Source organism: Calypte anna, chromosome 13 (assembly GCF_003957555.1).
Source record: "Calypte anna isolate BGI_N300 chromosome 13, bCalAnn1_v1.p, whole genome shotgun sequence".
Taxonomy (NCBI): domain Eukaryota; kingdom Metazoa; phylum Chordata; class Aves; order Apodiformes; family Trochilidae; genus Calypte; species Calypte anna.
In genome coordinates, this window is record NC_044259.1 from 9320749 (window position 1) to 9346495 (window position 25747).

General features: G+C 60.7%; 3 protein-coding genes across 7 annotated transcripts; all 3 read right to left on the minus strand.

Annotated features, from left to right (window-relative positions):
• Positions 1-1285: 1285 nt before the first annotated feature.
• PDLIM7 (PDZ and LIM domain 7) lies at positions 1286-17136 on the minus strand. Of its 5 annotated transcripts, XM_030458821.1 has the most exons (21): positions 17046-17136; positions 15517-15623; positions 11933-12084; positions 11619-11649; positions 9991-10007; positions 9260-9414; positions 8870-8906; positions 8279-8317; positions 8002-8156; positions 7624-7660; positions 6905-7059; positions 6532-6568; positions 5653-5691; positions 5376-5530; positions 5002-5038; positions 3919-3977; positions 3543-3777; positions 3285-3465; positions 2955-3075; positions 2352-2467; positions 1286-2208 (listed from the first exon to the last, which is right to left on the minus strand). In XM_030458821.1, the coding sequence occupies exons 2-21, from the start codon at positions 15619-15621 to the stop codon at positions 2122-2124; spliced, it is 1950 nt and encodes a 649-aa protein (XP_030314681.1). In that variant the 5' UTR covers positions 15622-15623; positions 17046-17136; the 3' UTR covers positions 1286-2121. The 5 variants fall into 5 exon arrangements, with proteins under 5 accessions (XP_030314681.1, XP_030314682.1, XP_030314683.1 ...); XM_030458822.1 differs by lacking the exons at positions 6905-7059; positions 7624-7660; XM_030458823.1 differs by lacking the exons at positions 6532-6568; positions 6905-7059.
• A 230-nt stretch (positions 17137-17366) lies between these two features.
• Positions 17367-20330, minus strand: DOK3 (docking protein 3). The gene is made up of 5 exons (XM_030459406.1): positions 20274-20330; positions 18676-18969; positions 18441-18534; positions 18183-18355; positions 17367-18101 (listed from the first exon to the last, which is right to left on the minus strand). Exons 1-5 carry the CDS (start codon positions 20328-20330, stop codon positions 17367-17369), a joined length of 1353 nt encoding a protein of 450 aa, XP_030315266.1.
• DDX41 (DEAD-box helicase 41) lies at positions 20002-25729 on the minus strand. The gene is made up of 17 exons (XM_008498668.2): positions 25658-25729; positions 25462-25560; positions 25206-25365; positions 25047-25121; positions 24711-24771; positions 24236-24372; positions 23935-24007; positions 23646-23799; positions 23417-23553; positions 23072-23234; positions 22846-22977; positions 22605-22676; positions 22272-22368; positions 21832-21981; positions 21640-21711; positions 21359-21469; positions 20002-21131 (listed from the first exon to the last, which is right to left on the minus strand). The coding sequence occupies exons 1-17, from the start codon at positions 25679-25681 to the stop codon at positions 20995-20997; spliced, it is 1854 nt and encodes a 617-aa protein (XP_008496890.2). The 5' UTR covers positions 25682-25729; the 3' UTR covers positions 20002-20994.
• Between the last annotated feature and the right edge of the window lie 18 nt (positions 25730-25747).

The following is a 25747-nucleotide window of genomic DNA, read 5'->3' on the forward strand; positions in this document are numbered from 1 at the left end:
CCCCCCGTGGGTGCAGGCTGTAGAGCAGCACAGGGTGGATGCTTGGCTCTCCACTGGGATGAGACAGGATGACTGTGGCATCGCAGCTCTGTTCTGGCCCTGCTCCAGGGCCGGGTACCCCGCGGCTGAGCTGGCACAACCTGTTTCCAGGCTGTGCTACCCCAGCAGGCTCCGTCCCGCACGGCTGCTTCCTCCTGCCCCTTCCATGCCCTCTGCTCACCGGTTGCTGTCCCAGTTGTGCCAGGGCCGGCTTAGTGGCTGCTCACGTGGGGACACGGCCTCCTCACCTTCCCCTGACCTTGGCTGTGCAGCCGGGACTCACACTCGGGCACTAACCCGGGCACTAACCCAGGCACTAACCACATCCCTGCTCAGCCTGGCTCTGCCAAGCAGGCACTGGCTCTTTCTGTCCCTTGTTGCAGACATGCCCTGTTGCTTCTCAGTGTGACTGGCCCCAGCTCCCTCCATTGCCCCGAGCACCTGGCCCCAGCCTGCCTCCGTCACTGCCCCTGTCCCCTCCACATCTTTGATGGGGTTTTACACCCCTGCAGCCTGTACTAGGGAGATGAGAGACCACGCAGCAGCCACAGGCTGGCTCTGGGTGACGCTGGGAAGCATTTGGCTTCCCTCAGCCACCTCCTGCCCCCAACAGAACCTTCCAGCAGATTAGCAAGATAATTTTCCTTGCAATTGCTCATCGTGGCAAGAGCTGCAATTATTAATGACCGTTCCAGCTGCCAGAGCTGAGCAGGAGGGGCAGCTCTTCCCCACACCCGCTATCCCAGCCTGTTCCAGGCGGAGGTGCTGGCGCGGCCTCCCGCCTGTCCTTGGGGACAGCAGCTGCATCGTGTGAGCAAACGCTTGGCTGCTCTGTGCCGGAGCACGCCCAGAGCTGGTGCACATGGCCCGTGCGTGCCCCGTGACTTCTTGTCCCCTGCACGGGACTCGGGGCCAGGACAATGGGGACTGGGGGACACCCCCTGCAGGATCCAGCACCTGTCCCATTTGCACTTGCAGCATGTTTGCTCCCCAGATTAATTTACTGTCTCCGTTAGCAGTCCTGCCTTCTACAAAGAGAGAAGAACACCCCAGGAGATACAAGGGGTCAAGACTGGGCTGCCACAGGAAAAGGAGGAGAAAGATAACGTGAAGATTTTGCCCAGAAAGCTGGGAGGAGCTGAGTCAGGCCCTGGGGGGAAGGGGGAGCAGGACCAGGGCTGAGCATGACCTTCTCAGCCAGGAGCACCACACTTGGCAAAACCGCAGGCCTGGAGGCAGCCAACACTTACAGAGAAGTGTTTATTAAAGGCACTAAAAGCACCGTGGCTATATCAGCAGCAGCCCGACCGGAGAGCGCGAGTTTGGGAGAGGCATTTACAGGCCTAGGATGGTGGTGGAAGAGATCTTTGGTAGGAAACCATGCCCAAGCCTTGCAGGAGCCCACCAGCTGCCCATCAGCACATGCTGCCAGACCATGTCTGGGGGAGACCTTGCACTCTGCCCTGTTCTGTGCCACAGCCAGGCATGGGGAGCTGCCACACACCAGCCTCAGGGAAGCATCGGGCTAGTTGGCTGGGGGGACATGAGGCACAGATCCCTCCAGCACACAGCTGGGGTAGGAAGGCACAACAGCAGTTCACAGGGAAGGAGGGCTTGGTCTCCAGCCCGAAGCAGGCACCTAGGAAGGTTGGGGTGATACTGGGAGGGCGCTGGTCCTCACCTCCTCAGGAATGTAGTAAAAGCATCCCTGCCCCAGCACCAAATTGCCAGGCAGCTGGGCCCCAGCCAAGCAAGGGAGCAGCACTGCTGTGCAAGACTCTCCTGACACCAGCCTCAGCACAGCCACCACACTGAGTGGCTTGGGGGCCACGGACTCATGCAGCATCCCCTTCCAGGGCTCCTAGGGCCAGTCAGGGGGGGCACAGAAGAAGCCATCCAGCTATAAAGGGCTCTGGATCCAGCACTGCTTCTGGCTGAAGCCAGGCCAGGAGCTTCCAGGAAAGAAGCAATAGCAAGGGAAAGGGGTGAGGGCCCAGCCTGGCTCCCTGGCGGAAGCAGGGCATGGGAGAGGGGAGCATGCAGGGCCAGGGGCACGCGTGAGCACAGCTGAACTCCTGCCCCTCACACGTGGGAGAAAGCATGGCTCTTGCAGAGTGGCTTGTCCTTCTTGGAGTAGAAGGTCTTCCCTTCCAGGTTAGTCTGGCAGATCTGGGGAGGAAAATGCAGGCAGGTCAGGAAAACCTTATGGCAGCAGGAACCTCATGCTGCTGGTGTACCCCACAGTCAGGACCTGACTGCCAGGTTGAGCCACAGCTCCCAGTAGCAGCCGGGTAGGGAAGCACACAGCTCACCGCACAGACGAAGCACGTGTCGTGCCAGCTGAACCCCAGCGCCTCCAGGAACCGGTCCCCGGCATCGATCTTGAAGTCACAGCCACGGCACTTGGTGCCAAACATCTTCTCGTAGTCTGTGAGAAGAGGCAGAGTCCAGGTCAGTGCTTCCCCTACACCACAGAGCTTTGTTTCAGGGGAGCAGGGCTGCAGCACAGCCAGGATCCCACGGGCACAGCCTGGGGTCAACTCACTGCCAGTGCCAGGGGGACAGTGCCTGAGACACCTGGACAAGATACTTGTGCCATGTAGGCTGCCCTGCCTGCCACTGGGCCACAGGCATGAGATGAACCTCATCTCCCAGGATGCAGCACTTGCCTTTGATGTACATCCTCTGTCATCACCATGGCAACACAGGAGCGATGACACTACCCGGCAGCCAGGGAGAGGTGGGATGGAGGGCTCAGGGATGCAGGAGGGGGGTCCCTGAATGCCCCACAGCCCCAGGGAATCCCTGTAGCACAGGGCAGCCCACCCCCCACTCCTGTGAGCAGCTGCTGAGCCCCAACAATGCCTGGGGCCCTGGGGCCATGTGAGGTGACACATGGTGTCCCTGGGTCCTACCTCTCTCACAGTAGGGCTGTCCCTCCTCCATGTAGAAGGCACGGTTGCGGATGGGAGTTTTGCAGGCAGCACATGTGAAACACTGCACGTGCCAGGTCATCTTCAGTGCATGCATGACCTCCTAGAGGGGAACCGCTGTCAGCCAGGGGGAGGACCACCCTGTGCCACAGGGGAACCTCACCCAGGGCAGAAAGGGACAAGGGATCTCATAGGATAGGATCAGAAAAGGGAGGGATAGAGCCATATCATAGATAAGATAGATAGAGCCTTATCTCATATATAAGCAGGAAGCAAGGGCAGGAGGTATGGAGCAGGCTGAGGGACACTCACCCCAGTGATCTTCTTCTTGCACTTGGCACAGCTGGGTGCGTAGCGCGTGTCATAGCACTTGGGGCAGAAGATGGAGCCTTTCTCCTCAAAGAAGCCACCTTCATCCAGCACCTTCCTACACTGGCAGCAGATGAACTCCTCGGGGTGGTAATAATGTCCCAGGGCCACGAGGTAGCGTCCCCTGCAGCAGGACAGAGCCACATCAGCCATGCCAGGGCCCAGGACACTAGCGCAGCAGTGGTGGTGGCCAGTGCTCACCTGATGACCTTGTTGCACTTGTAACAGAGGGGTGTGCGGCCAGACCCTTCTGGGGTTTGCTGGGCTGCCTGCACGATGGAGCTGCGGTTCTGCATGGGGGTTGGTGTGGCTGGCTGGCTGTGCTTGCTCACCACCGTGCTTGTCTTGTCCGGGGCATAGCGTTCAGCAAACGAGGGGTCCACAGCCCAGGGTGGGCGACTGGCAGGTCCAGGGGTGGCAGCAGGGGTCCTGGGGGCTGCATGCACATGTAAGTCTCTAGGACACTGCTCCTGATTGCTTGGCAGCCCCCACTTCCCAGCAGCCCTGGATGGGGAAGCAGCATCCCCCAGCTCCCCTGCCCCTCACCCCGTGATCCCAGAGGAAATGTTTTACTTACCCAGTCCTGGCTCGGTCTTCATTGCTGCTCCCAGGGAAGGGTCTGGCACAGAGACCTGGCTACAGAACAAGCAGTGAATTCACCTGCCCCAGTCACCCTCGCTGCCCCAAGGGCCTGTGTGTGCAGGCAGGGCCCCTCCACCCCAACAAGCAGACAGAAGCTGGCCAAGCTCCCCGTGCCCAGCCCTGTGAAGACACAGCACCCCCAGGGTCTCTGGTACCCATTGCAATGGTCTGGGGAGCAGTAAGAGGGAGAGCAGGCCTGCTGGGGTCCCACACCCAGCTCTGGGGTGCTCCAAACTACACCAGGAACTCCTGGGGATCACACAGACCCTGGCTGCCCGCTCACACAAGACAGTCTCATCCCCCAGCCCCACTAGTGTGCAGAGACACTTGGACCTGACCTTGGGCAGGGAGCCCTGGGGTCCAGCCCCGACAGAACTGGGGACAGGCAGGGCCCTGTCAGGCAGGGACAAGCTGTGGCCCCTGCCAAGCTGCCAGCACGGGGCTGGAACAGACAGAGCAAACTGGGACCAGAGAGGCACGTCCCTCCTAAGAGAGGGGACTGGGACAGAAGGAGAGCCAGTGGATCTGTGCTTCTCCAGGGCAAAGAAGTAGACGGCTACAAACCCAGTGGCAATTCTTTGCAGCAGAGCAAACCAGGCAGAGCTGGGTCCCATTGGTCATGGCACCAGACCAGGAGCTGTCACAGAGAGGCAAAGGCAAAAAAGGGGGTGCTGTGCACCACCCCTGCCCAGCTGCAAGGGGCAAGATACACCCCTCCCCCAGCTCTGGATCCCTGCCTCACACAGGGAGAAGCCAGCAACACTCACCCAACTCTGCCTGGATGCCCTGCAGCCCCACGCCAGACTCACTTGTGCTACAGTTCCAGGTGCTGCCCAAACATCACAACATCCCCAGCAAGGTTTAGCTGCCGCCACTAGGACCCCCCCACCCACTGTGCCTGGGACACCACTACATAGTTCAACATCCCCAGCTCAGTGCCAGCAGTGCCTAGTGTGTTCCAGCCAGGGACATGCAGCCCATTGGCTCCTGCTGCTACCCTGGTGTACACTCCCCTTACCTCGGCTTTTTAACAAACACATCCTCATGATCCTCCACTGAGGGCAGCAGGAGAGAAAGGAGGAGACAGTCAGTCTGTGGCAACTGATGCCCAGGGACAGCAGCAATGGAAGGGAAGGGAAAGGAAGGAAAACCAACCTCTCTGCCCTCCACCCTTCTGCCCCAGCACACAGCCCTGCCTGACTACAGGGAAGAGCACAGCTCAGCCCAGGGACCACGCACAGCTCCACGCAGCTTTCAACACCTCGGCTGCCCAGGGCAGCCACACGGGGCCAAAATCAAGTCCCTGCTGCCACATCAGCACACAGCCTCTACCGCGTTCTGGCAAATTCCACCACCCCAAGGCAGCCAGCACTGGGCCCTGTGGGAACTTACAGCCGTCTGTGCCTGTCAGCCGGGCCAGTTTGCGGAAGGAGCGGGACTGGGAGGTCCCGGTGCGGGGCTGCCAGTCCTCAGCGTCCTCTATCAGCCGCAACTTCCCGGGGTTGCACACAGGGGTGCTGGGGGGCTCCACCACTTGCGGGGGCTGCCTGTGAGTGACAGAGGGCAGGTGCTCACATGGCACCATGCGTGGACCCTGCTTTGGCACAGGGCAGCATTCCCAAAGGTGCCCTCATATGTGCTGACCCCCTCACCGGTACCCGGCACTCACCACTGCTCCCCTGTGCCCCAGACAGACCCATGGGCATCCCTGTGGCATTGGAAAAAACGGCGGCACAACAGTCAGTGGTTGTCCCATGGCTCAGTGCATCCCTCCTGTACACACCCACAGCCCCGTGGACAACCTGGCAACACTCACCCAGCTGTGCCCAGCCACCCTGCAGCCCCACAACAGGCTCACAGGGCACTGTGCCCTGCATCCAGGCACTGCCCAGCACCTCCCAACTCCCCCAGCAAAGTGCTGCTGGTGCCAGTAGCCTCCTCCAGATCCCATTTGCTCAAGAAGCAACAGCGCAGCTTGGCCTCCCCAGCTCAGTGCCTGTAGTGCCCAGCATCCTGCTTGGCACAGACAGCACAGGGACATCCCAAACAGGGACAGCCTGTGTGGCCTGAGTGCCTGGGCAGGACCCTCCCGAGGTGACAGTCGGAGCAGTGGGTGAGCGCTGGTGGTGCCCATCACAGGTGAGCACAGGGTGGTCTCTGTGGCTATGCCAACAGCTCGGCTCTGGGAAGAGGACAGAGAGTGAATGGGAGTATGGAGGATGAGAAGAAACAGTTAACAGGGCAAAGAGCTTCCCTGAGTCAATGCAAGCAGTGTGGAAAAACTATCTATACACACTCAGCTCTGCCTGGCAGCCCCATAGTCCTAAGCCAGGCTCATTGTGTCCCAGGTCCAGGTGTTGTCCAGCAACTCCCAACACCCTAGAAAGATTCTACCAGTGCCTCCAGCCTCTTCCAGTCTCTGTTTGTCCCAGAGGCCATGGTGCAGCTTGGCATGCCCAACTCAGTGACAGCAGTGCCCGGAGTCCAGCCTGGGACATGCAGCCCTGCACACAGCTCCTGCTGCCACCCTGGAACCCATGCCCCTTACCTGGGGTTTTTATCAAGCTCATCCTCATGATCCTCCACTGAGGGCAGCCGGAGTGAAAGGAGGAGAGATAGTCAGTCTGTGGCAATTGATGCTCAGGGACAGCAGGAATGGAAGGGAAAGGAAGGAAAACCAACCTCTCCTCCCACCACCCTCCTCTCTCAGCACACAGCCCTGCCCAGCCTTAGGGGCAAAGCACAACCCAATCCAGAGACACAACATGAACCCGCACACAGCTCCACACAGCTCTCAACACCTCAGCCTGCCCAGGGCGGCCATGTGGAACCAAACCCAAAACTCCAGTGCCACGATGCAGCCCAGGCAAAGATGGGCACCCCCAAGCAGCCAGCCAGCACTGGGCACCATTGAAACTCACTGCTGTCTGCGCCCACCAGCCTGGCCAGTTTGCGGAAGGAGCGGGACTGGGAGGTCCAGGCATTGGGCTTCCAGTCCTCAGCATCCTCTATCAGCCGCAACTTCCCAGGGTCGTACACCGGGGTGCTGGAGGACTCCGGTGGCTGTGGGGGTTGCCTGCATAGGATAAAGGGCAGGGACTCAGTCAGCACAATGTGTGGACCTTGCTTTGGCACAGGGCAGCATTCACAACGGTGCCCTCAAACACTGACCCCCTCACCAAACCCCAGCACTCACCACTGCTCCCCCTTGCCCCAGTCAGGCCCACAGGCATCCCTGTGGTATTGAAAACCATGGTGGCACAACAGTCAGTAGCTGACCTGTGGCTCAGTGCATGCCTCATCTATGCAGCCAAGCCTCACAGAGGCACGAGCTCCACAAAGATGTTGGCAGTATTCACTCCCAACCACACATGCAGTCACCTCCCAGACCCAAGGGACATTGTGTCACAGCAGGACCCTCCCAAGGTGACAGTCAGAGCAGCGGGTGAGTGCTGGCAGTGCCCATTGACTGGCTCTGCAAACAGCTCAGTTCTGGGAGAGGACAAAGGAGAAGAGAAGAAACAGGAAAAGGGCAAAGAGCTTCCCTGGTGTCAATGCAAGCACAGAGAGGGCAAACCAGCCAGGTGGGGAGAGCCCTGGGTGGGCACACTCGTGCTGCCCTGACACATGCTCCCCTTACCTCGGCTTTTTATCAAGCTCATCCTCACCACCTTCCACTGAGGGCAGCAGGAGAGAAAGGAGGAGACAGAGTCAGTCTGTGGCAACTGATGCCCAGGGACAGCAGCAATGGAAGGGAAGGGAAAGGAAGGAAAACCAACCTCTCTGCCCACCACCCTTCTGCCCCAGCACACAGCTCTACGCGGCCACAGGGAAGAGCACAGCTCAGCCCAGGGACCACGCACAGCTCCACGCAGCTTTCAACACCTCGGCTGCCCAGGGCAGCCACACGGGGCCAAAATCAAGTCCCTGCTGCCACATCAGCCACTACCATGTTCTGGCTACCCTGGCAAATTCCACCACCCCAGAGCAGCCAGCACTGGGCCCTGTGGGAACTTACAGCCGTCTGTGCCCGTCAGCCGGGCCAGTTTGCGGAAGGAGCGGGACTGGGAGGTCCCGGTGCGGGGCTGCCAGTCCTCAGCGTCCTCTATCAGCCGCAACTTCACAGGGTCGCACACAGGGGTGCTGGGGGGCTCCACCACTTGTGGGGGCTGCCTGTGAGTGACAGAGGGCAGGTGCTCACATGGCACCATGCGTGGACCCTGCTTTGGCACAGGGCAGCATTCCCAAAGGTGCCCTCATATGTGCTGACCCCCTCACCGGTACCCGGCACTCACCACTGCTCCCCTGTGCCCCAGACAGACCCATGGGCATCCCTGTGGCATTGGAAAAAACGGCGGCACAACAGTCAGTGGTTGTCCCATGGCTCAGTGCATCCCTCCTGTACACACCCACAGCCCCGTGGACAACCTGGCAACACTCACCCAGCTGTGCCCAGCCACCCTGCAGCCCCACAACAGGCTCACAGGGCACTGTGCCCTGCATCCAGGCACTGCCCAGCACCTCCCAACTCCCCCAGCAAAGTGCTGCTGGTGCCAGTAGCCTCCTCCAGATCCCATTTGCTCAAGAAGCAACAGCGCAGCTTGGCCTCCCCAGCTCAGTGCCTGTAGTGCCCAGCATCCTGCTTGGCACAGACAGCACAGGGACATCCCAAACAGGGACAGCCTGTGTGGCCTGAGTGCCTGGGCAGGACCCTCCCGAGGTGACAGTCGGAGCAGTGGGTGAGCGCTGGTGATGCCCATCACAGGTGAGCACAGGGTGGTCTCTGTGGCTATGCCAACAGCTCGGCTCTGGGGAGAGGACAGAGTGAATGTGGTCAGAGCCCTGGGTGGGCACTCTCTTGCTGCCCTGGCAGATGCTTCCCTTACCTCGGATTTTTAACAAATACATCCTCATGATCCTCCACTGAGGGCAGAAACAGAGAAAGGAGGGGACAGAGTCAGTCTGTGGCAACCGATGCCGAGGGACAGCAGGAAGGGAAGGGAAAGGAAGGAAAACCAACCTCTCCTTCAACCACCCTTCTGCCCCAGTACACAGCCCTGCCTGACTACAGGGCAGAGCACAACTCAGCCCAAGGACCACGCACAGCTCCGCGCAGCTCTCAACACCTCAGGTGCCCCAGAAACATCACACAGTGCCAGAAAGCAATCTCTTCATACTCTGGTGCCACAAAGCACCACAGCCTTATTCCAACTCCCAACTGCCCAGGCAAAGCTGGGCACCCCGGGCAGCCAGCACTGGGCCCTGTGGGAACTTACAGCCGTCTGTGCCCGTCAGCCGGGCCAGTTTGTGGAAGGAGCGGGACTGGGAGGTCCCGGTGCGGGGCTGCCAGTCCTCAGCGTCCTCTATCAGCCGCAACTTCACAGGGTCGTAAACAGGAGTGCTGGGGGGCTCCACCAGCTGTGGGGGCTGCCTGTGAGTGACACAGCCAGCTGTCAAATCTGACAGACCCCTACGGCATCACGTCCATAAGGCTGCCCTACACCTTGCCCAGCACAGAACCCCAGCACACCAGCAACAAGACGCCGCACACTGCCTCATTCTCCACCCTTCCCACTCCTCCTCTGCTTAGCAAGAGCCCACCAAAGACTGAGGACTGACCACCATTCCTGTCAGTCTGAAACTAGGAGCGGACAAGACAAGGCAAGAATAAGCCAAGGTGAAAAAATTATCAGCATAGGAGCTCCATGAGAGCCCATGGCAGTGCCTCCCAACTGCCTTGCCCCAGTAGCTCTCACCCAGCCAGGCCTTGTGCTGGGCAGGAGGGAAATGACCACAGGGGAGAACACTCCATGGACCCCAGCAGCCAACACAGATAGGCAGCACTTGCCCTTCAGGCCAGAGGTAGCTTGCTGCCAGGAGTGACCCACCCACACAGGCAGAGCAACACACACTGCCTGCCCCAGACTGGCCCTGCCCCAGAGAATGGGACACTAGCAGGGAAGAGGCACACGGGAAGACAGAGAGAACAGGCAAAAGGCTTACTGACTTGTCAAGGCTCAGCACCTGTAGGGGAGAGGGAAAGAGAAAGGGAGGAGAGAAAGAAAGAAAAGGAAGGTGAAATTAGACCCACAGCACCCAAGAAGTTTCCAGAGCTCTCCTAAGGTCTGCACCAGTTCCCCTTACCCCCAAGACTCACACCCAGCTCACCCAGGGCTGGGAGCACACTGGGATGCAGGGGCAGATGCCAGTGCACCAGACCATGCCTCCCTCAGGCCCCCTCCCCTAACAGGCATCCCCCCCTCAATGCCCAGTTTCAGGGCACCATGGCAGCTCTTAGCAGGAGGGGCAGCTGTCAGACACATGCAGCCAGGTGGGCAGCCTGCAGAGGTGGGAGCTTCTTCCCTGTGAGCAGGGTGAGGATGGCACTGCACTTAAGGGCTCCACTTTGCCCAGCCTGCCTCAGCAGACAGGGGGTCAGCAGGATGTCCCCACCCCCAGGCAGGCACTGGCTGGTGGCCACAACACAGCCATCACTTCCCTGCTGCTGCAGACACCAGCAAGTGTCCTGCTAACGTTGTGCCCTGCAGGACTCCCCGCAGGCTGGCATGTCCCCGAGCAAGGGACTGGCACGCGCATGGCCACACGTCCCCACGCATGACAGTCCTGTTGTGCCACCTCAGCAAGAGCCATCGGGGGATCCCAGCACGGGCACCATCACCCACTCCCACCCACGAGTGCCTGGCATGCGAGGCGCAGCAGGGTTGGGCAGCGGGGTCCCCCCAGTCTCTGGGGAGCAGGACAGCAACGTACCCATTGTGCTGGGGGGTGCAGGTGGGCGCCGGGGGCGCATACGTCACGGGTTTCGTCACCAGCCCAGGCTGTGGGTTCGGAGGAGAGCCGGACCCGAAGGGCCGAGCTGTTTTGTTGAGGGCGGTGCTGGGAGCGAAGTTATATTTCAGGGGTTCAGAGCAGGGGAGTGAGTCCTGAGCGAGACAAAACACACAGACACGGGCTCACATGTCAAGCGGCATGCAAGGGGCAGCCCCGGGCCAGGCAGCGCGGCGGGCAGCCAGGTAGGGAAGCCGGGCAGCACGTACACCTCAGGAACCAGGCTCTGCCAGGCTGGCACCTCTCTCCACATGGCACCAAGCCCAGTGATGACAGGTCACAAACCTGGCCCGAGGGTCACTGGAGGATTAGTAAGTGCCCTGGATGCTTGCTGCTACACAGATTGAGGCAGCACATGCACACACGCTGATCACAACTATCTCGTGGCATAAAGCTCAATGCATGCAGGTGGCTTCTGTCCAGGAGCCACCAGTCACTGGCCCCAGCACTGCCTCCCTGTGCCAGGGCACTCCCCAGCACTAGCAAACAGTGGGCCCCAAGCCCGTGCTGAGGCTGCCTGGTCTCCTCCCCTGCATCAGCCCCTCTGCACCCCTGCCCATACCCAGCACTGGCAGGGACAGACAGGCATCAGACCCCACACCCTTTCATCCCCTGTAGTGCTGAGCTGCTCCTGCAGAGAAGAGATTTCCAGCCCTCCAAACACACCCCAGTACCCCAGAAGGCTGGGGGCCCCAGGAGCAAAGTCTGTTTTGTCTATCACTGTTCAGATTCCCCTCCACAAAGATGAGGCTAAGCTGCTGCTGCAGCACTAGGAGCAACACATACCTTCTGTGGCTTCCCCAGGTGGTTCTGGGCTCTGCAAGAGAGGAGACAGCTGGGCAGATGCTGGAACCAGACCAGCCACTGCCAGTACACTGTTATCCCAGGGATGCAGCACTCGCCTTAGGGGAGCCATGGCCAGCACTGAGGGCCATTGGCCAGGCTAAGCCAAATCCAGGCAAGAAGAGCCCTTGGACCCAGCCAGAGGCTGTCAGACTCAGAGCAAGGAGCAGCAATGCCAGGAGATGGCCCTGGTCAGAGATTCCTGGCTTTGCTCGGTTGCACCAGGATCCCAGATTAGCAGGAGTCACAAATCCTACCTGCTCAGGGTGAGGCAGAGCCTGTCCCCACAGGCACGGATCCTGTTCTGGGCTTCAATGTGTGTCATGGAGCTGGTGCTCTCCCCGTCGATGTACAGCACCCAGTCGCCCACTCCCACACCAGCCTGGGCCGCTTTCCCACCTGGTGTCAGCTGCAGGACAGACAGAGTCAGGGAGAGCCAGGATGGTTGAGCCGTGACACAGGAGCAGAGGGACACCCTTGTCCCTACAAGGGCAGGGGTCTGCTAGCACCCGTGGACCCTCATGCAACGTCTATCCCAGCACAGGACACCATACAGGTCTGGCCCATGGGGAATGCCCAGATCACCCCTGCATTTCCCAGTGCATTGGTCCAGAGCAGCCCCTTCACCTCTGCAGCACTGGAGGCTCAGCACCAGCCAGGGCACTGCCCAGCCCCTGCTGGAGGCCATGCCAGCACCCCAGGGGCACAGTTTCGAATGGCAGAGGTAGTGCTGGCTCTGCTTTGGCAGGATGCCTGGCTGCCCCTTGGAGCCATCCCCGAGGTCCTGGGCCGGGCTGGGACTGAAGTGAGTCAGGGCCCATCCGGGCAGCCCTTGTCTGGCTGCAAACCACAGCCTTGTCCAGCCCTTTGCCTGGGGCAAGGGGGAGGGACAGGGAAGGCACCCCCCCCACCCCCTCCGGTACTCTCCTGAGCCACCCCCTGCTCCAGTCCTGTTCCCTCCCGATGCTGATGGTGCAGACATTACCTCATCCCACAGAAGAGCAGGAGCCCCCCCAGGGCAGGGAGACACCCACCCCTGCCACTCCCCCATCCCTCACTCCACTGGGGCAGCTGGGAGCATGGCCAGAGGATCCCGGCCCAGCCACAGTGCCAGGGACTCAGCATGGCTCTACATCTGCCCGGCGCTGGGAAGCAAAGCTGCCCTGCCCTGCCCTGCCCTGCCCTGCCACAGGGGATGCACAGCTGAAGGCAAGCAGAGCCCAGAGCCCTGCACACAGCTCCCAGGCACTGACAGACAGACATACAGACAGACGTGGGCAGGCCGCAGCCATTCCTGCTCCTCCAGCATGGAAGAACTTGAGGCGTTTGGACCAGGACCAAGTATTTCCTCAAGTCCTGTTTGACATGAACATAAAAGGAGCGAGCCAGATTCCCAGTGCCTTCAGAGGGCTGAAAAATCCCTGCTGCCAAGCTTCAGCCCTTCTTTGCCCGTACATTGGGCCTGGTTTGACCCAGAGCTTTGCTCCCCCCTTCCCCACACCAGCACTGACCCTCCACATCAGCCCAAAACCCATGTCCATGATGGATGGGGCCTGGCTCCACCTGCAACCCGCTGCCAAACCTGCTGCCCGGCAGACACGGATACCCCCTGGTGCCCACTCCTCCTGCCCAGCACAGGAGGGTGCCCTGGGTGGCAAGTGGGGCCAGCCAGCTCCTGGCCATGCTGTTGCAAGCCCTGGCTTGCTGCCCTAAAGAGCTGGGAAAAGCACAGGGTGGCTGTGTGGGTTTGGAGGCAGAAGCAGGAGCTGGGAGAGGTTTCCACATGGCCACTCAGGAAGGGGAGAGTGCACAAAGCTGCACCATGCCACTGAACCCACTCTAGCCAGCACCCTGTGCTCCCTTTCTCCCTCTGTGCTTGCACACCAAATAACCCCTTCAGCAGGTGCCAGCTTAGCTGGGAATTGTGGCAATGCCAGCCCTGCTGCTTCCTGCCTGGCTCTGCTAACCAGGGCTTCCTTCCTCCCCTCTCTGCCCAGCCAGTCCTTTGTTCCCTGTGCCTCCATCACTACACCAACAAGGTGCCTACCAGGAGCCCTGGGCAGAGTCTCACTCAGCATGGAAGAGGGCGTAGCACCTGTACAAGGGTCCAGGCAGCATCCCCCAATGCCTTCTCACCCATAGCACTGAGGGTCTCTCTTCTTCCCCAGCTGGCAGATACTGAGATATACCACAGGGACTAAGCTCTCCAGGTGGTAGCCCTTACCCTGGCTCCACTGCAAGCAGCTCAGCACCACAGCCCTAGAAGTATCAGGACTTCAGTAGAGCCCCTTGCCATGAGAAGACCAGGGTGGCACCTCTGTTGTGTGACCACCAAGATAAAGCAGTCTCACAGCTCACCCACCAGTGACAGTGAGGGATGCAGCTGGGAGCCACAACACGTGCCAGTGCTTCTTTCCCCCCAGTGCTCCCTGGCTCTACAGGGCAGGACCCCGCTGCAACCCTCAAAACTGAGCAGGACACCTCCTTCCAGCTTCCTCCAGCAGCTCCAAGCCTGACAGGATAGCTTCTCCTGCCAGCAGCATCCCTGCTCAAGGGAAGCAGTGGCCAAGGACAGCAGTGTGCTGTGGGCAGGAGCTTTAAATCTAGGGATGTCTCCAGGGTGCAGAGGTCAGCAGGGTCACTTCTTCCCATCAAAAAGGGTGTAATGCCTCACTACTCATCCCAGCCTTGCTACAGAGCATCCCAAAGCTGACTGCATCCCCTGGGGATGTCCTTGTTGCTCCTGCCTGCCCAGCCCAGGATGGCAGCAATGCCCAAGCCCTGAGGGCAGCACTAGCCTGTGTGCATAGCAGGGCCATGACTTCGTGAGGCCCCTGCCCCAGGCCCTGGGAGGCTCCTCCATCCGACCAGACCCTTTGTTAAGCGCTGGCTTGCAGCCAAGAGAAACATTTTTTAGAGAATAAACTCACTCAAGCCATCTCTGTGTGCTCGGCAGAGATCGGCAGTCCCCAGGCTGTGGCGCTGGCGGTTCCAGCCTCTCACAGTGCCCTTGGGGTCTGTGCTCCATGCTGGGGTGCTGCAGAGACCCACACCCCTCTGGGACAGGCACACGCTGCCAGGGGCAGGCACCCACGCAGCACAAAGAGCAAAGACGTCCTTCAAGAAGCAGTCCCCGTGCCAGCGTCAGAGGCACAGGCAATGCAGTCACATTCCAAGGCTTATAAGGCAATCAAGTGGCTGAAGCCAGACCTCACCCAGGGGACTGGGCCACCCAGGGACAAGGACATGCAAGCACGCTGGGGGCCAGACCATCACATCAGTGGCAGCTCACACCAAACACCTCAGCCACAGGTAGCTGGCAGCAAAACTGCTCTTGCTCAAGCTGGAGTAACAGGCTGGTTCTGCAAAGGGAGCCACGTCCCCATGCAGGCAGCAGTGCAGGCTTCTTCCCCTCCCTGGCCATCCCAAAGCCAGCCCAGGTGCTGAGCTGGGAGCCATGTGGTGGGAGAGGGTGGAAGGGGACAAGCTGGGTCCACAGATGCTGATCCCAGCCTTGCGGGGCAGAGCAGGAAGGCAGCCATGTGGCTTGGAAACGCTGAGAGCGGCTCCCCCTCCCCCTGCAGTGGGCACACTACGGAAGGGGCCTCCCCTATCCCCCCCCGCAGCCGGAATGACTCTGTCTGAAGGAGCAGTACAGCATTTCTGATCAGCAGTCCTCTCTCCGGAACACCCCTGTGGCTAGACCTCAGCTGATAAGGTTCCGAGGAGGCTATACAGAGCCAGACAGGGCAGGATGCAGTGCTCCCGGGGCCCTGGCTCATCCACAATCCCCATATATGGCTCCCACCCAGAGGCAAGAGATGGGTGTCACTGGTCTTACCCTGGAGATGGAGAGTGGCATGCTGAAATCCTTCCCTCCCTGCAGCCTGAAGCCCCATGGCGCTGGCCCATTCAGCATCACCTTGTAGGACTCCATGTCACCCATCTCTGCAAGAGAAAAGGGTGTGATCCTGGCATTAGGGTATGTGGGAACAATGTAGGGAAAACAGAAAAGGAGGGGGCCCAGCACCTGGCAGGATGGGGCAGGAGAAGACAGGTTACATTTCCAGCAGTAACTCCACCCTGACCATCCTACACTGTGGTTAGGAGACGCACCCCAAATCTATCAGCATCTCTTCCAGTAGCATCAGAGCCAGTTAGCTGGGCTAACACTGACTAGCACCACGGAACCAAGCACAGCCCTGCTGCCACCCACAGCAGAGCATCCACGAGCTCTGTACTCCTTCTCCCAAACCTGGGATGTGTTCTCCACTGCAGCACCCCAAAAACTCTTGCTGCTAAAAACCAAGACCATTTCAGACTGCAGAGAAGCAGCAGGTAAAGAAGGATGGGAACCAGAAGAGTTTTTTCCTGGCAAACAAGCAGCAGCTGCACAGGAGCTGCATGATGCCACCCAGGGTGCCTGGCAGATGAGCCAGGCGGGTGCTCCAGCAGCCAGCCGAGCAGATGCTACCTGGGAGTCCGCCCATCTCTGCACAAAGAGCTGGGGTTTTGGTGGGGATGGAATCCCAGCACTCTTCTGCCTGCCAGGGCTATGCTGACAGCTGTCAGCCGGCCAAGACCCTGGGCAGATAGACAGGCCAGCCCCAGCCTCCCAGTCATCCTTCACCTGGAAGGAGGCACCAGGATGCTGTGAAGCCCCTCAAGACCCTTCTCCTGCTGCTGCCAGGCCGGGGACAAGGGCAGCTCCGGGGCCCTTCCCATCACTGGGCAAGGGAGTGCAGGCTCGCAGCTAGGAGGCGGCGGAGGCTGCAGGGCCGGGGGCCAGCGTGCCCCCGCTCTCTCCGGGCCGATGCGGGCTATATAAGGCGTGTAAGACGACACCAGCCCGCTCGCCGCCCGGGAGTGCCGGGGGAAAGGCTGCGTGTCAGGCATTCCCGGCGCCCGGCAGCCGCGCAAGCCCCGCCAGGGCGCTGGGACCTGGGCGGGTCACACACCGGAGCAGGCAAGCAGCCCCCCCGTGGGGCTGGGGCCGGGATGGACTGTGGGGGGTCCCCAGCAGCCCCGGGCTGGGCAGTGGAGAGCTGCTGAGGGGCCGCCAGCCCTGCCCCACGGGAACCCCCGATCCCCGCTCCCCATCCCGCCCCGCGGGAACCCCTCCCCATTCCGCCCCACACAGCCTCCATTGCTCGGGCTCGGGGACCCCGGCCCTGTCCCACGGGGCTCCCGGTTCGGCACTATAGACCGACCCCCGCCCTAGGCCCTGCCCCGCCCCACGGAGACCCCAGGTCTGCCCCACGCGGGCCTCCCCCGGCCAACCGCCTTACCCCAGGCTTCAGCCCCACACCCCTTGTGTCCCCACCCCCTGAAAGAGGACGGAGACCTCAGTCCCAGCCCTTCCCCACTCACCCGCGGACGGCCGAGCCCCCGGCGGAGCGGGGCCGAGCGGGCGGTGCCGCGGCGGGGACACGGAGCGGACCTGGCAGACGCGGGACTCGAACCCGGCACCGCCCCCGTCCGGCTCAGACGCCTTTATATAGCATCATGAGGGGGCGGAGCCTTCCTGCGGCTCGGCCAATCACCGCCTGTGGCTGGGAGCGGAGCGGGCACGGCGGCGCCCCCTGGCGGGGAGCTGCGGGATGCCCCCGCTCGGCCTCGGTACCGACCCGCGCAGCACCAGCAGAGCCCGGTCCGGCACAGTTGTTTATTCACCGCACCACCGAAACGCATTCAGACCCAGTCCCGCGGGCCGTGGGTCTCCCGGCTGAGCAGCCGCACCAGCTTGGCACGGAGGTTGTTCTGGGGCTTATGCCCGAGGCGTCCCGGCGGTGCCTCCTGCCCCCCATGGCCCCAGCGCTGCTCCGGGGGCTGGGGGCTGCTCCGCGGGGGCTGGGCCAGGGCAGCTCGGTTGTCATAGAGGGGGCCCTCCTCACTGCTGTGGCCCTCGGGGACATGCTGGCATCCCAGCCCCCCCTGCCCTTCCTCCTCTTCTTCCTCTGTCCCGGCAGGACCCAGCTCCACAGTGAAGATGTTCTCGTAGAGATGCTCAGGGGGCAGCTTCGTTGTAGCCCAGTGCTCACTGGGGCCCGGTTGCCCCGGCCCAAAGGGGGGCTGGTCACCCCGAGCGATGGAGGCATAGACGATGGAGCTTGTGCCCACGGGCTCGGGTGGCGTGAAGTGGAGGAGGCTGGCAGGGGGGTGGGAGGCAGGCTGTGCACCCCCCAGGGGAGAGCTGGGCTGGGTCTCATCTGCCCCAGAGCCCCAGCCCTGGGGCTCCAGGCTCTGTGTGGAGAGATGGAGGTCCGGGGCACAGAAGAGCCGGGGGTCGGGGGTGTCATTGCCCTGTTGCTGGCAGGTGATGGCAGCAGCCACAGCCCGGCAGAGCTCTGGGGCCCGCGGGGTGCTGAAGGTGAAGGTGCCCTCACCAGAGTCGCTGCGGCGGCCAGCCTCAAAGGAGAAGATGGTCTGTGGGGCCAGAGGGGAGGGTGAGAGGCTGGCATCCATCCTGGGCAGCTAGCAACCCCAGAAAGGGAGGGGTACACCCACCTGATCCTGGCCAAATTTGCGAAGGAAGGAGTAGGGCCAGGTGAGCAGGGATTGGCGGGACTGCAGATCCTTCAGTGTCAGACTCTGTGGCAGGACAGAGAGCAGATAGTGCCCATGCAGGCTGCAGCGGGTGGCAGCATCTGTCTGGACCACCAGCACCAGGAATTCAGTCACTGCAAGAGCAGAGCAAAGCTGGGGTCAGCTCTGCAGCAGTGAGCTAGAGCCCACCCTGGTTCCATTCACTGCCCCTACACATACAGTCCTGCCAGGAGGAGTAGAGGGAGTTTTCCTCCATGGGGACAGCGGGGCTGGGCTGAGTCCTGGCACTGCTCTGTGCTGTTTCCTTTGCACCCTGAAACAGAAGGATGTGAGCGTGGCCCCAGGATCAAGGCTGCACAAGACCCCCTCGGCTGCCCCCACTCCCTGTATCCCATTGGCTCACCCAAGCCAGGAGCAGCATGAGGGGTCCCAGCTATGCTGAACCCCACGCTACCTGGAAGGCCAACTGACAGAGCTGGGCAATCCACTCATCCCGCTGCTCGGCTGCCAGCATGTAGCTCTTCTCTGTGGTGGTGAGGTAGAAGGCAGCGGTGGCTTTGGGGCAGCTCTCTGTGCCTGCTGGACCCACAGAGACACAGTCTGAGAGGCGGATCACCCGGCGGGTGCCTCGCCGCAGGGAGGTTTTCTCCAGCACTGTGCCATCATCCCGCACGTCGAACTTCTCCATACGGGCCACACCAGAGGGGCTGGCAGCAAAGAGCTGGGCTCGCATCTTTCTCCAGGACCTCTGAGGAGTGGGAAGGACACAGAGGAAGGGAAAAAGCATCAGTAAAAGGTGCCTGCTGTGTCCTTGCCATTCTGCCCTCTGTCTGGGGGCACAAGGGTGGTCCCTGCCCACACCTGGGGGGTGCTGCAGGAGGGCACAAAGAGACAGGGCCAGTGCAGACCCCCAGGGCTGTGGGATAAGGCAGTCTCGAAACTGGGTCGAGGAGAAGCCTTGCCCTGAGTGAGCTCAGCATGGCCCTCTGGGTGAGTCACGCTCATTCCCGGGCTTGCTGAGCACCAGGTCCTGCTCTTTGTTCCCCACTGCAAGTGCTGGCCTGCCACTGCTGCAGCTGAGCTCTGAGCTGTTCTCAGGACAGACCCTGATGCAAATTAAAGCAATTTTGAGCTGCTGGGGCTCCTTCTGACAGCCTCACATCTGCCAAGCAGTCAGGCCCTACAGCTCACAGCCAGCTTCCTCCCAGGGGAGGCTTTGCAGCACCAGCACCTTCGCAGCCATCATGGGATAGGGGGGTGGCACAGGCCCCCATGCACCTCAACAGCTCAGCCAAGCCTCCACCCTGCAGGAACCAGATGCAGCCAAGCATCAAAATGCCTCCGGCCACCAGCCTCCCACACCCAGGACACTGGCCCAGCACTTGCAGGGGCTGCCCACTTTGGTTCCAGGACATGCTCCTCACTTGGCAGTGAGACCAGGGGCATTATCACAGCCCAGCACACCCCTGAGCCCTCCCTTGGGGGCACTGCCACTCTGTCAAGGCAGGGGATGCCATCAGCATTCCTGCAGGACCTGCTTTACCACCACACATCTCACAGCTCCCCAGAACTGGTTCGACCCTTTGAGGATCCCCAACATCACCCACACCATGCCCAGAAGGCTGCAGCACTTCGTGCCCACCCTGAGGTCCCAGAGCACTGGGCCACTTCACAGAGGGTGCCCCATGGATGGCACCAGACCCCAGGGCCAAGCGAATGGCTAGACACCAAGCCCTGTCCCACGTGCTGCCCTGCTCCCACACACTGAAGCTGTGCCTCATTAACACGTGTTTATTGTCTCCTTGCAAATCACACGGTGACCAAGAGAGAAGAAGGACCCCACATAGGGGAGAGAATGAGCAGGAACCTGCATGGCTGAGTCCCCTCGGCCACAGGCAGAGCTCCACTCCTGTAGCTGCAGAGCCCAGGGCCCCGAGGGCAGCTCTGAGGGATCCAACTCCAGTGTCCCCTTCCCGGGCTGCTGAGGACCTAGGCCTGGCATCAAGTGAGATGAGGGCAAACCCTGTACCCAGCCCCAAATCCACCCTTTACCTTTCCAAACTTGCAGTGCTGCACATAGAGGATGCCATCCATCACCGGTCTCTCCATGGGCCCAGTGCTGCCCCAGCAGTCAGCACAAGGATGGGGCACAACTGGGGCTACCAGCAGCTGAGAAAATGTGACTGCTGCAGTCAAAGTAACTGCATGGGGCAGACTTCCTTCTCACAGGGACTTCCCCTTTCTGGTGTGTAGGATGAGTGGCAGAGCCTGGGCCAAGGAGGTGTCTGTCCATCTGCCCTCCCCCTTGCCATGGGGCAGAACACGTGCAGGCAGAGCACAGGAAACACCCATGGGACCACCTGACAGGAGCCCCGCATGCTCTGCCTCACCCCAGCTGCACAGGAGCACATTTGGAAAACACGGGAACAGAAACAGGTAAGAGGAATCCTAAAGGAATTGAGGGGTGCAAGACCCTGGCCACACCAGTGCAAGGCAACTGGCAGCTGGCCACACCTCACCTGGGGCTTCCTCCTCCCCTCAGGCACCACTACCTGCTTGCCCAAGTGCTGCTGATGTAAGGGGCTGTTGCAGCACAGCTTCACATTTCCTCTGGGCAAGAGCTTTGTCAGGCTGAGCTGGCAAGAGCCCCAGTGGCCAAATGCCTGGAAAAGGAGCCACAGCAGTGCAGACAGGCCCTGGGCTTGGGAAAGGCGAGGGCAGCTGAAAGGGAACCACAGCCCGTGCAGGGGGAAGGGCAGCAGGCTCCACAAGGCTAGAAGTCCATGGAGCTGTGAGCCAGGTAGTCCTTGCGGCCGATGTTGCTGACTTGCTTGGTCTGCATGGCTTCCAGCTTGGGGCAGTCGGTGATGCGATGGCCCAGGCCACCACAGAAGGCACAGCCCCGCTCATCTGCAAGGGGAGGGAGGAGGTCAGGGGGAGCTGTGCCACGCCAGGACTGCAGCCCCCAACCCAACAGAGGGGACCCTGCTGCTGCCCATGTGGCCAGGCAGTGACAGCCCTGATACAAGCAGGAACTGTCCTGGGAGCCTGACCAACAGGAGCTGGGGGTCCTGTCCACAGCCCAAGTCTCTCAACAGCCCCACAGCATGTTCCTGAGCCAGCCCAGGGTCTCTCACCTCCGATGTCCAGCATGGTTTCATCCCCGCAGTGCAGCACCTGGAGCACAGGAGGCACCTTCTGCTTTGCCTCCAGGAGCAGGGCCTTCAGGTCCATCAGCACTGACTCATCTAGGGACAGAGACACAGATCAGACACAGCCCCAGAAGCTGTGAGGGTCACTGCCCCATGCCACCATCTCCCTTCCACAGTCCACCTGCCTGCATGGGAACATCCCTGTGCCAAAGCAGAGGCAGCCTCATCACCCAGCTGCCTGCTCCCACCCCCACCCTGTTTCTCACCACAGGCCTTGTTGATGAAGGTGGTGGCAATGCCAGTGTTGCCTGAACGACCCGTACGCCCGATACGATGAACTGCAGAGAGAGGGAGAGGATCAGCCCTGGGTGAACAGTGTGACCAGTGGCCACTGGGCCAGCACAGAGATCAGTACTGAGCCTCACTGGCCTCTGTGCCCACCCTGCCTGGTCCCTCACCATAGTTCTCAATCTCCTCTGGCATGTCGTAGTTGATAACATGCTGGATGGCTGGGAAATCCAGACCCTTGGAAGCAACATCAGTGGCAACCAGGACATCCTTCTTCCCATCCCGGAAAGCCTCAATGGCTTTTGTCCTTTCCTCCTGATCTGTGAAGACCCAGCAGAGATCAGCAAGGGCAAAGCTCCCAGTCCTACCACAGCATCCTCAGAGCTGGAGTTCCCCCAGTGACAGGACCTACACAGCCTTTCCTCGAATGAAGGAGCAGAGGGGCCTCTGTGCTGTGTTTATGCCTCCTACAAACAGTGTGGTGTTTGCTCCTGACACTGCCCCAGCCCCTCCTCACCCCATCACCAACTGCTGGGACCTCCCATGGCCACACTGGGACCACCCAGGCAGGAGCAGGGTCAGGCAGGGCCTCCCCAAGACCCTCACTGACCTTTCCCTCCGTGGATAGCCACAGCTTCCACACCCTTGAGCAGGAGGTACTCATGGATTGCATCCACATCTGCTTTCTTCTCTGCAAAGATCAGCACCTGTGGCAGCACAGACACAGTGGAACAGCAGCTCTTCTGCAAGCTGGCACCAGCACAGCCCCTGGGAAGACCACATCCTCTTGCCAAGCAGAGCACACAACAGCTCTGGGCCCAGGACCTGCTCGTATGTGGAGCATGGCTCATCACACAGCAGAGCCTTGCAGCATCCTGGCACAGCCCCACTGCCAGGCCCTGGGGCTGTGGTGCTGCCAGAGCAGCCAGAACACAGTACTCACAGGTGGTGGGGTCTTCTGCAGGCACTCCAGAAGATAGACCATCTTGGCTTCTTCCTTCACATACTCCACCTCCTAGAAACAAGCACAGGGATGGGTCAGGCACAGAGCAAACGAATTACCACTGCTTGGTATCCCTTAACACTTTGGGAAGGAGAGCTATGAACCCCAGCTCCCTGACAAGGGATGCATCCAGTGCTGTCCTCCCACACAGGCACAGGGGAGGACCTCCCAGCTACCTCACCTGCACAACATCCAGGCTGGCAGCACCTGCTCGCCCAACATTAATTGTGATGGGTTTCACCAGGGCACTCTTGGCAAAGTTCTGGATCTTCTTGGGCATCGTGGCGCTGAAGAGGAGGGTCTGACGCTGGCCCTGCACAGGGAACATGGTGCAGGCAGGGACTGAGCCTGACCAGGCAGCTGCAGGGAATGAGCTTCGGGGTGCCTGGGTGGTGCCAGCTCAGTACCTTGAAGTATGAGAAGATGGTACGGATGTCCCCCTCAAAGCCCATGTCAATCATCCTGTCAGCCTCATCCAAGGCCAGGTACCTGCAGATGTCCAGGCTCACCATCTTCTTCTGCAGCAGGTCCATCAGGCGGCCAGGGGTTGCCACCATCATGTGCACACCACTGCAGGACAAGAGAAAGCCCTAGTCAGCCACTCCAGTTTCCTGCCCCACGCAGCACCACACCAGGCAGGTAACACCTGCTTGGCACCTCAACTCCACCTCCACGCTCTCCTGAAACCATGCAGCCCCTTAAGTTCCCTGCCAAAAAACAGCTGCAGCCACACAGCTCCCCACAAGTCTCACTGTTTGATGGTCTCCATCTGCTCCTTGACAGACATGCCCCCGATGCAGAGGGCACAGCGCAGGGGGGGCAGCCCATCCTCCTGCAGCAGCCGGCAGTAGTACTCGATGATGCCGTGGGTCTGCCGGGCCAGCTCCCGCTGCGGAGACAAAACCTGCTCGTTCCTCCGCCTGCAGGCAGGGGGAGCTGGGACTGCAACCAAAGCTTCTTCACTTCCCTCCCGACACTCACAGAGGGGCAGATGATGAGTCCATAGGGTCCCTCTCGCTTGGAAAAGGGCAGCCTCTTCTCCTGCTCCAGGCAGAACATGATCACCGGGAGGGTGAACACCAGGGTCTTCCCAGAGCCCGTGAAGGCGATGCCAATCATGTCCCTCCCAGAGAGGCTGGCAGAGAAATGGGGCTGATGTCACAGCCATGTCCCAGAACAGCTCAGATTTCTGTGTCTGAGCAAGGTGAGGGGGCACACCTGTCACCAGGGACACCGTGGGGTGCCTCTGAGATGGGGACAGAGCACTTACATCGTGGGGATGCCCTGGATCTGAATGGGTGTTGGCTGCTGGATCCCTTTCTTCTTCAGACCCCTCAGGATAGCTGTCAGTGAACAAGGGACACACACGTTCACAACCTGAAGTCCTCTCTTCCCACTCACATCCCTGCAGCAACAGTTCCACCAGTGACAAACACCCCTTGGTGACACAACCACTGTCAGCTGCAACCCCACTAACACTACACAGAAGAGATCTGACAGCTCCACTCCCATTTCCCAGGAGAAGTCTGTGCCCACTCTGCCCACCCTGCCAGGCTCCTCTCCCTGCCCACCTGCGGGGAACTTCATCTCCTTGAAGCTCTTGATGGGGGGTGGGATGCCCTCCCCCTCCACCAGGATGTGGTACTTCTTACGCACACGATCGTGTCGGGCTTCTGACATGCCCAGGATGTAACGTGGGGCTCTCCAGCTGCAAAGGCAACAGAGAGAGGTGGTGCTGCAGGATGAGGCTGTGGGTCCAGCAGCCCCCTCAGAGGTTCATGGAAACTGCAGCTTAGTCACCTCCAAGATCTGAAGATCCACCTCAAATCCTAACATTGAACATAAACGTGCTCTAGCAAACCCTACTGTGTGTAAAACAACACCTGAGGTGACTCAGGATGCTTTGACCTTATGTACAGCTGCATACTCCAGGCAGTGGAGCAAGAAATGGCAGCAGCTGTAGAGAGGGCTGCATGCCTCCCAGATCTCTTCAGCTGTGACAAAGCAATGTTTTCAGACAGACAACCTCTGTACTGTAAAACACACCTGGTCTTAATGGGATCATCATAGGTGATGCCCTTTGCCATCTCCTTCACTGACATCAGAGCTGCGAGAACAAAAGAGACACAACCAGAGTAAGCTCAGTCTCCAGGCACACGTAACCCCAAGGTTAACCCAGCAAACTACTCCATCAAACAAGTTTGGAAGATGATGGCCAGAGACAGAGGAGGAAGAGCAGCACAACAACAGCCCCCCCGGGTGCACCACGGGCTGCAGCTGCCTCAGCACCACCTCAGCTAAACCAGTCAGGTGACACCCCTGCTGCCCCAACAGCTCTGCAGACAGCTCTAAGAGGCACAGAGCTCCCACCACCCAACTCACCTCGGCCCTCTGCTACACTCTCCAGGATCTTCTCTTCCTCCTTCAGCTGCTTCTCCTTTGCTGACTCCTTCCGTGCTGGGGGGGAGAATCAGGGACACGGTGAGGACTTTCCAGTCCCTCCCAAAAACCACCTGGTCCTGCTGCCAGCTGCTCCCCTACCTTCAGCCTTCTCCTTGAGGTGCTGGTGCTGGTCCAGGAGGCTGATGTTGGACTGGGGCCCCAGGGGGATGTCATCCTCATCACCCCGCAGCTCGCTCCCGCTGTCCCGCTGCTCCTCCTCCGACACCACTTTCCGACGCATCTGCAGCAGCTTCTGCAGCTGGAAGGAAGCGGGTGAAGGCGGAGTGAGCGGCCCCGCGCCGGGAGGGAGCTCAGAGCCCTCCCCCGGCAGCACCAGGCCCCGTTACTCCGTTACCATCTGCTGCTTGCGCTGCTTGACGGGCACGTAGGGCACGTAGTCGTCATCCTCCTCCCCGGACAGGTCGGACGTCTCCAGCGATTCCTCCCGCTGCCGCTGTGGGAAAGGTGGCGTTAGGCCAGCCCGGACCGGGACGACCTCGGTCCCGGTCCCTCAGAGCTGCCGGTACCGGCCAGGTCGGCCCCGGCCCTACCTTTCTGTCGGCCCCGGCCTCCATGGCGCCGTCTCCACGCAGCTCCCGTTCCGCCCCGGATGCAAACCCCCGCGCCGGAAGTGACAGATG

Coding starts and splice junctions, on each gene's coding strand:
- PDLIM7 (XM_030458821.1), bottom strand. CDS start 15,621: ATGGGTGACATGGAGTCCTACAAGGTGATGCTGAATGGGCCAGCGCCA. Junction 11,650..11,932: donor CTCTGCCTCACCCTGAGCAG/GTAGGATTTGTG, acceptor CCTCTCTTGCAG/AGCCCAGAACCACCTGGGGA. Junction 8,157..8,278: donor TGGGGCACAGGGGAGCAGTG/GTGAGTGCCGGG, acceptor TGTCACTCACAG/GCAGCCCCCACAAGTGGTGG.
- DOK3 (XM_030459406.1), bottom strand. CDS start 20,330: ATGGAGAGACCGGTGATGGATGGCATCCTCTATGTGCAGCACTGCAAG. Junction 18,970..20,273: donor AGCACTGCAAGTTTGGAAAG/GTAAAGGGTGGA, acceptor CCCACTCCTCAG/AGGTCCTGGAGAAAGATGCG. Junction 18,356..18,440: donor CTACTCCTCCTGGCAGGACT/GTATGTGTAGGG, acceptor CTGCTCTTGCAG/TGACTGAATTCCTGGTGCTG.
- DDX41 (XM_008498668.2), bottom strand. CDS start 25,681: ATGGAGGCCGGGGCCGACAGAAAG. Junction 25,561..25,657: donor AGGCCGGGGCCGACAGAAAG/GTAGGGCCGGGG, acceptor CCTTTCCCACAG/CGGCAGCGGGAGGAATCGCT. Junction 21,712..21,831: donor AGAGGAGATTGAGAACTATG/GTGAGGGACCAG, acceptor CTCTCTCTGCAG/TTCATCGTATCGGGCGTACG.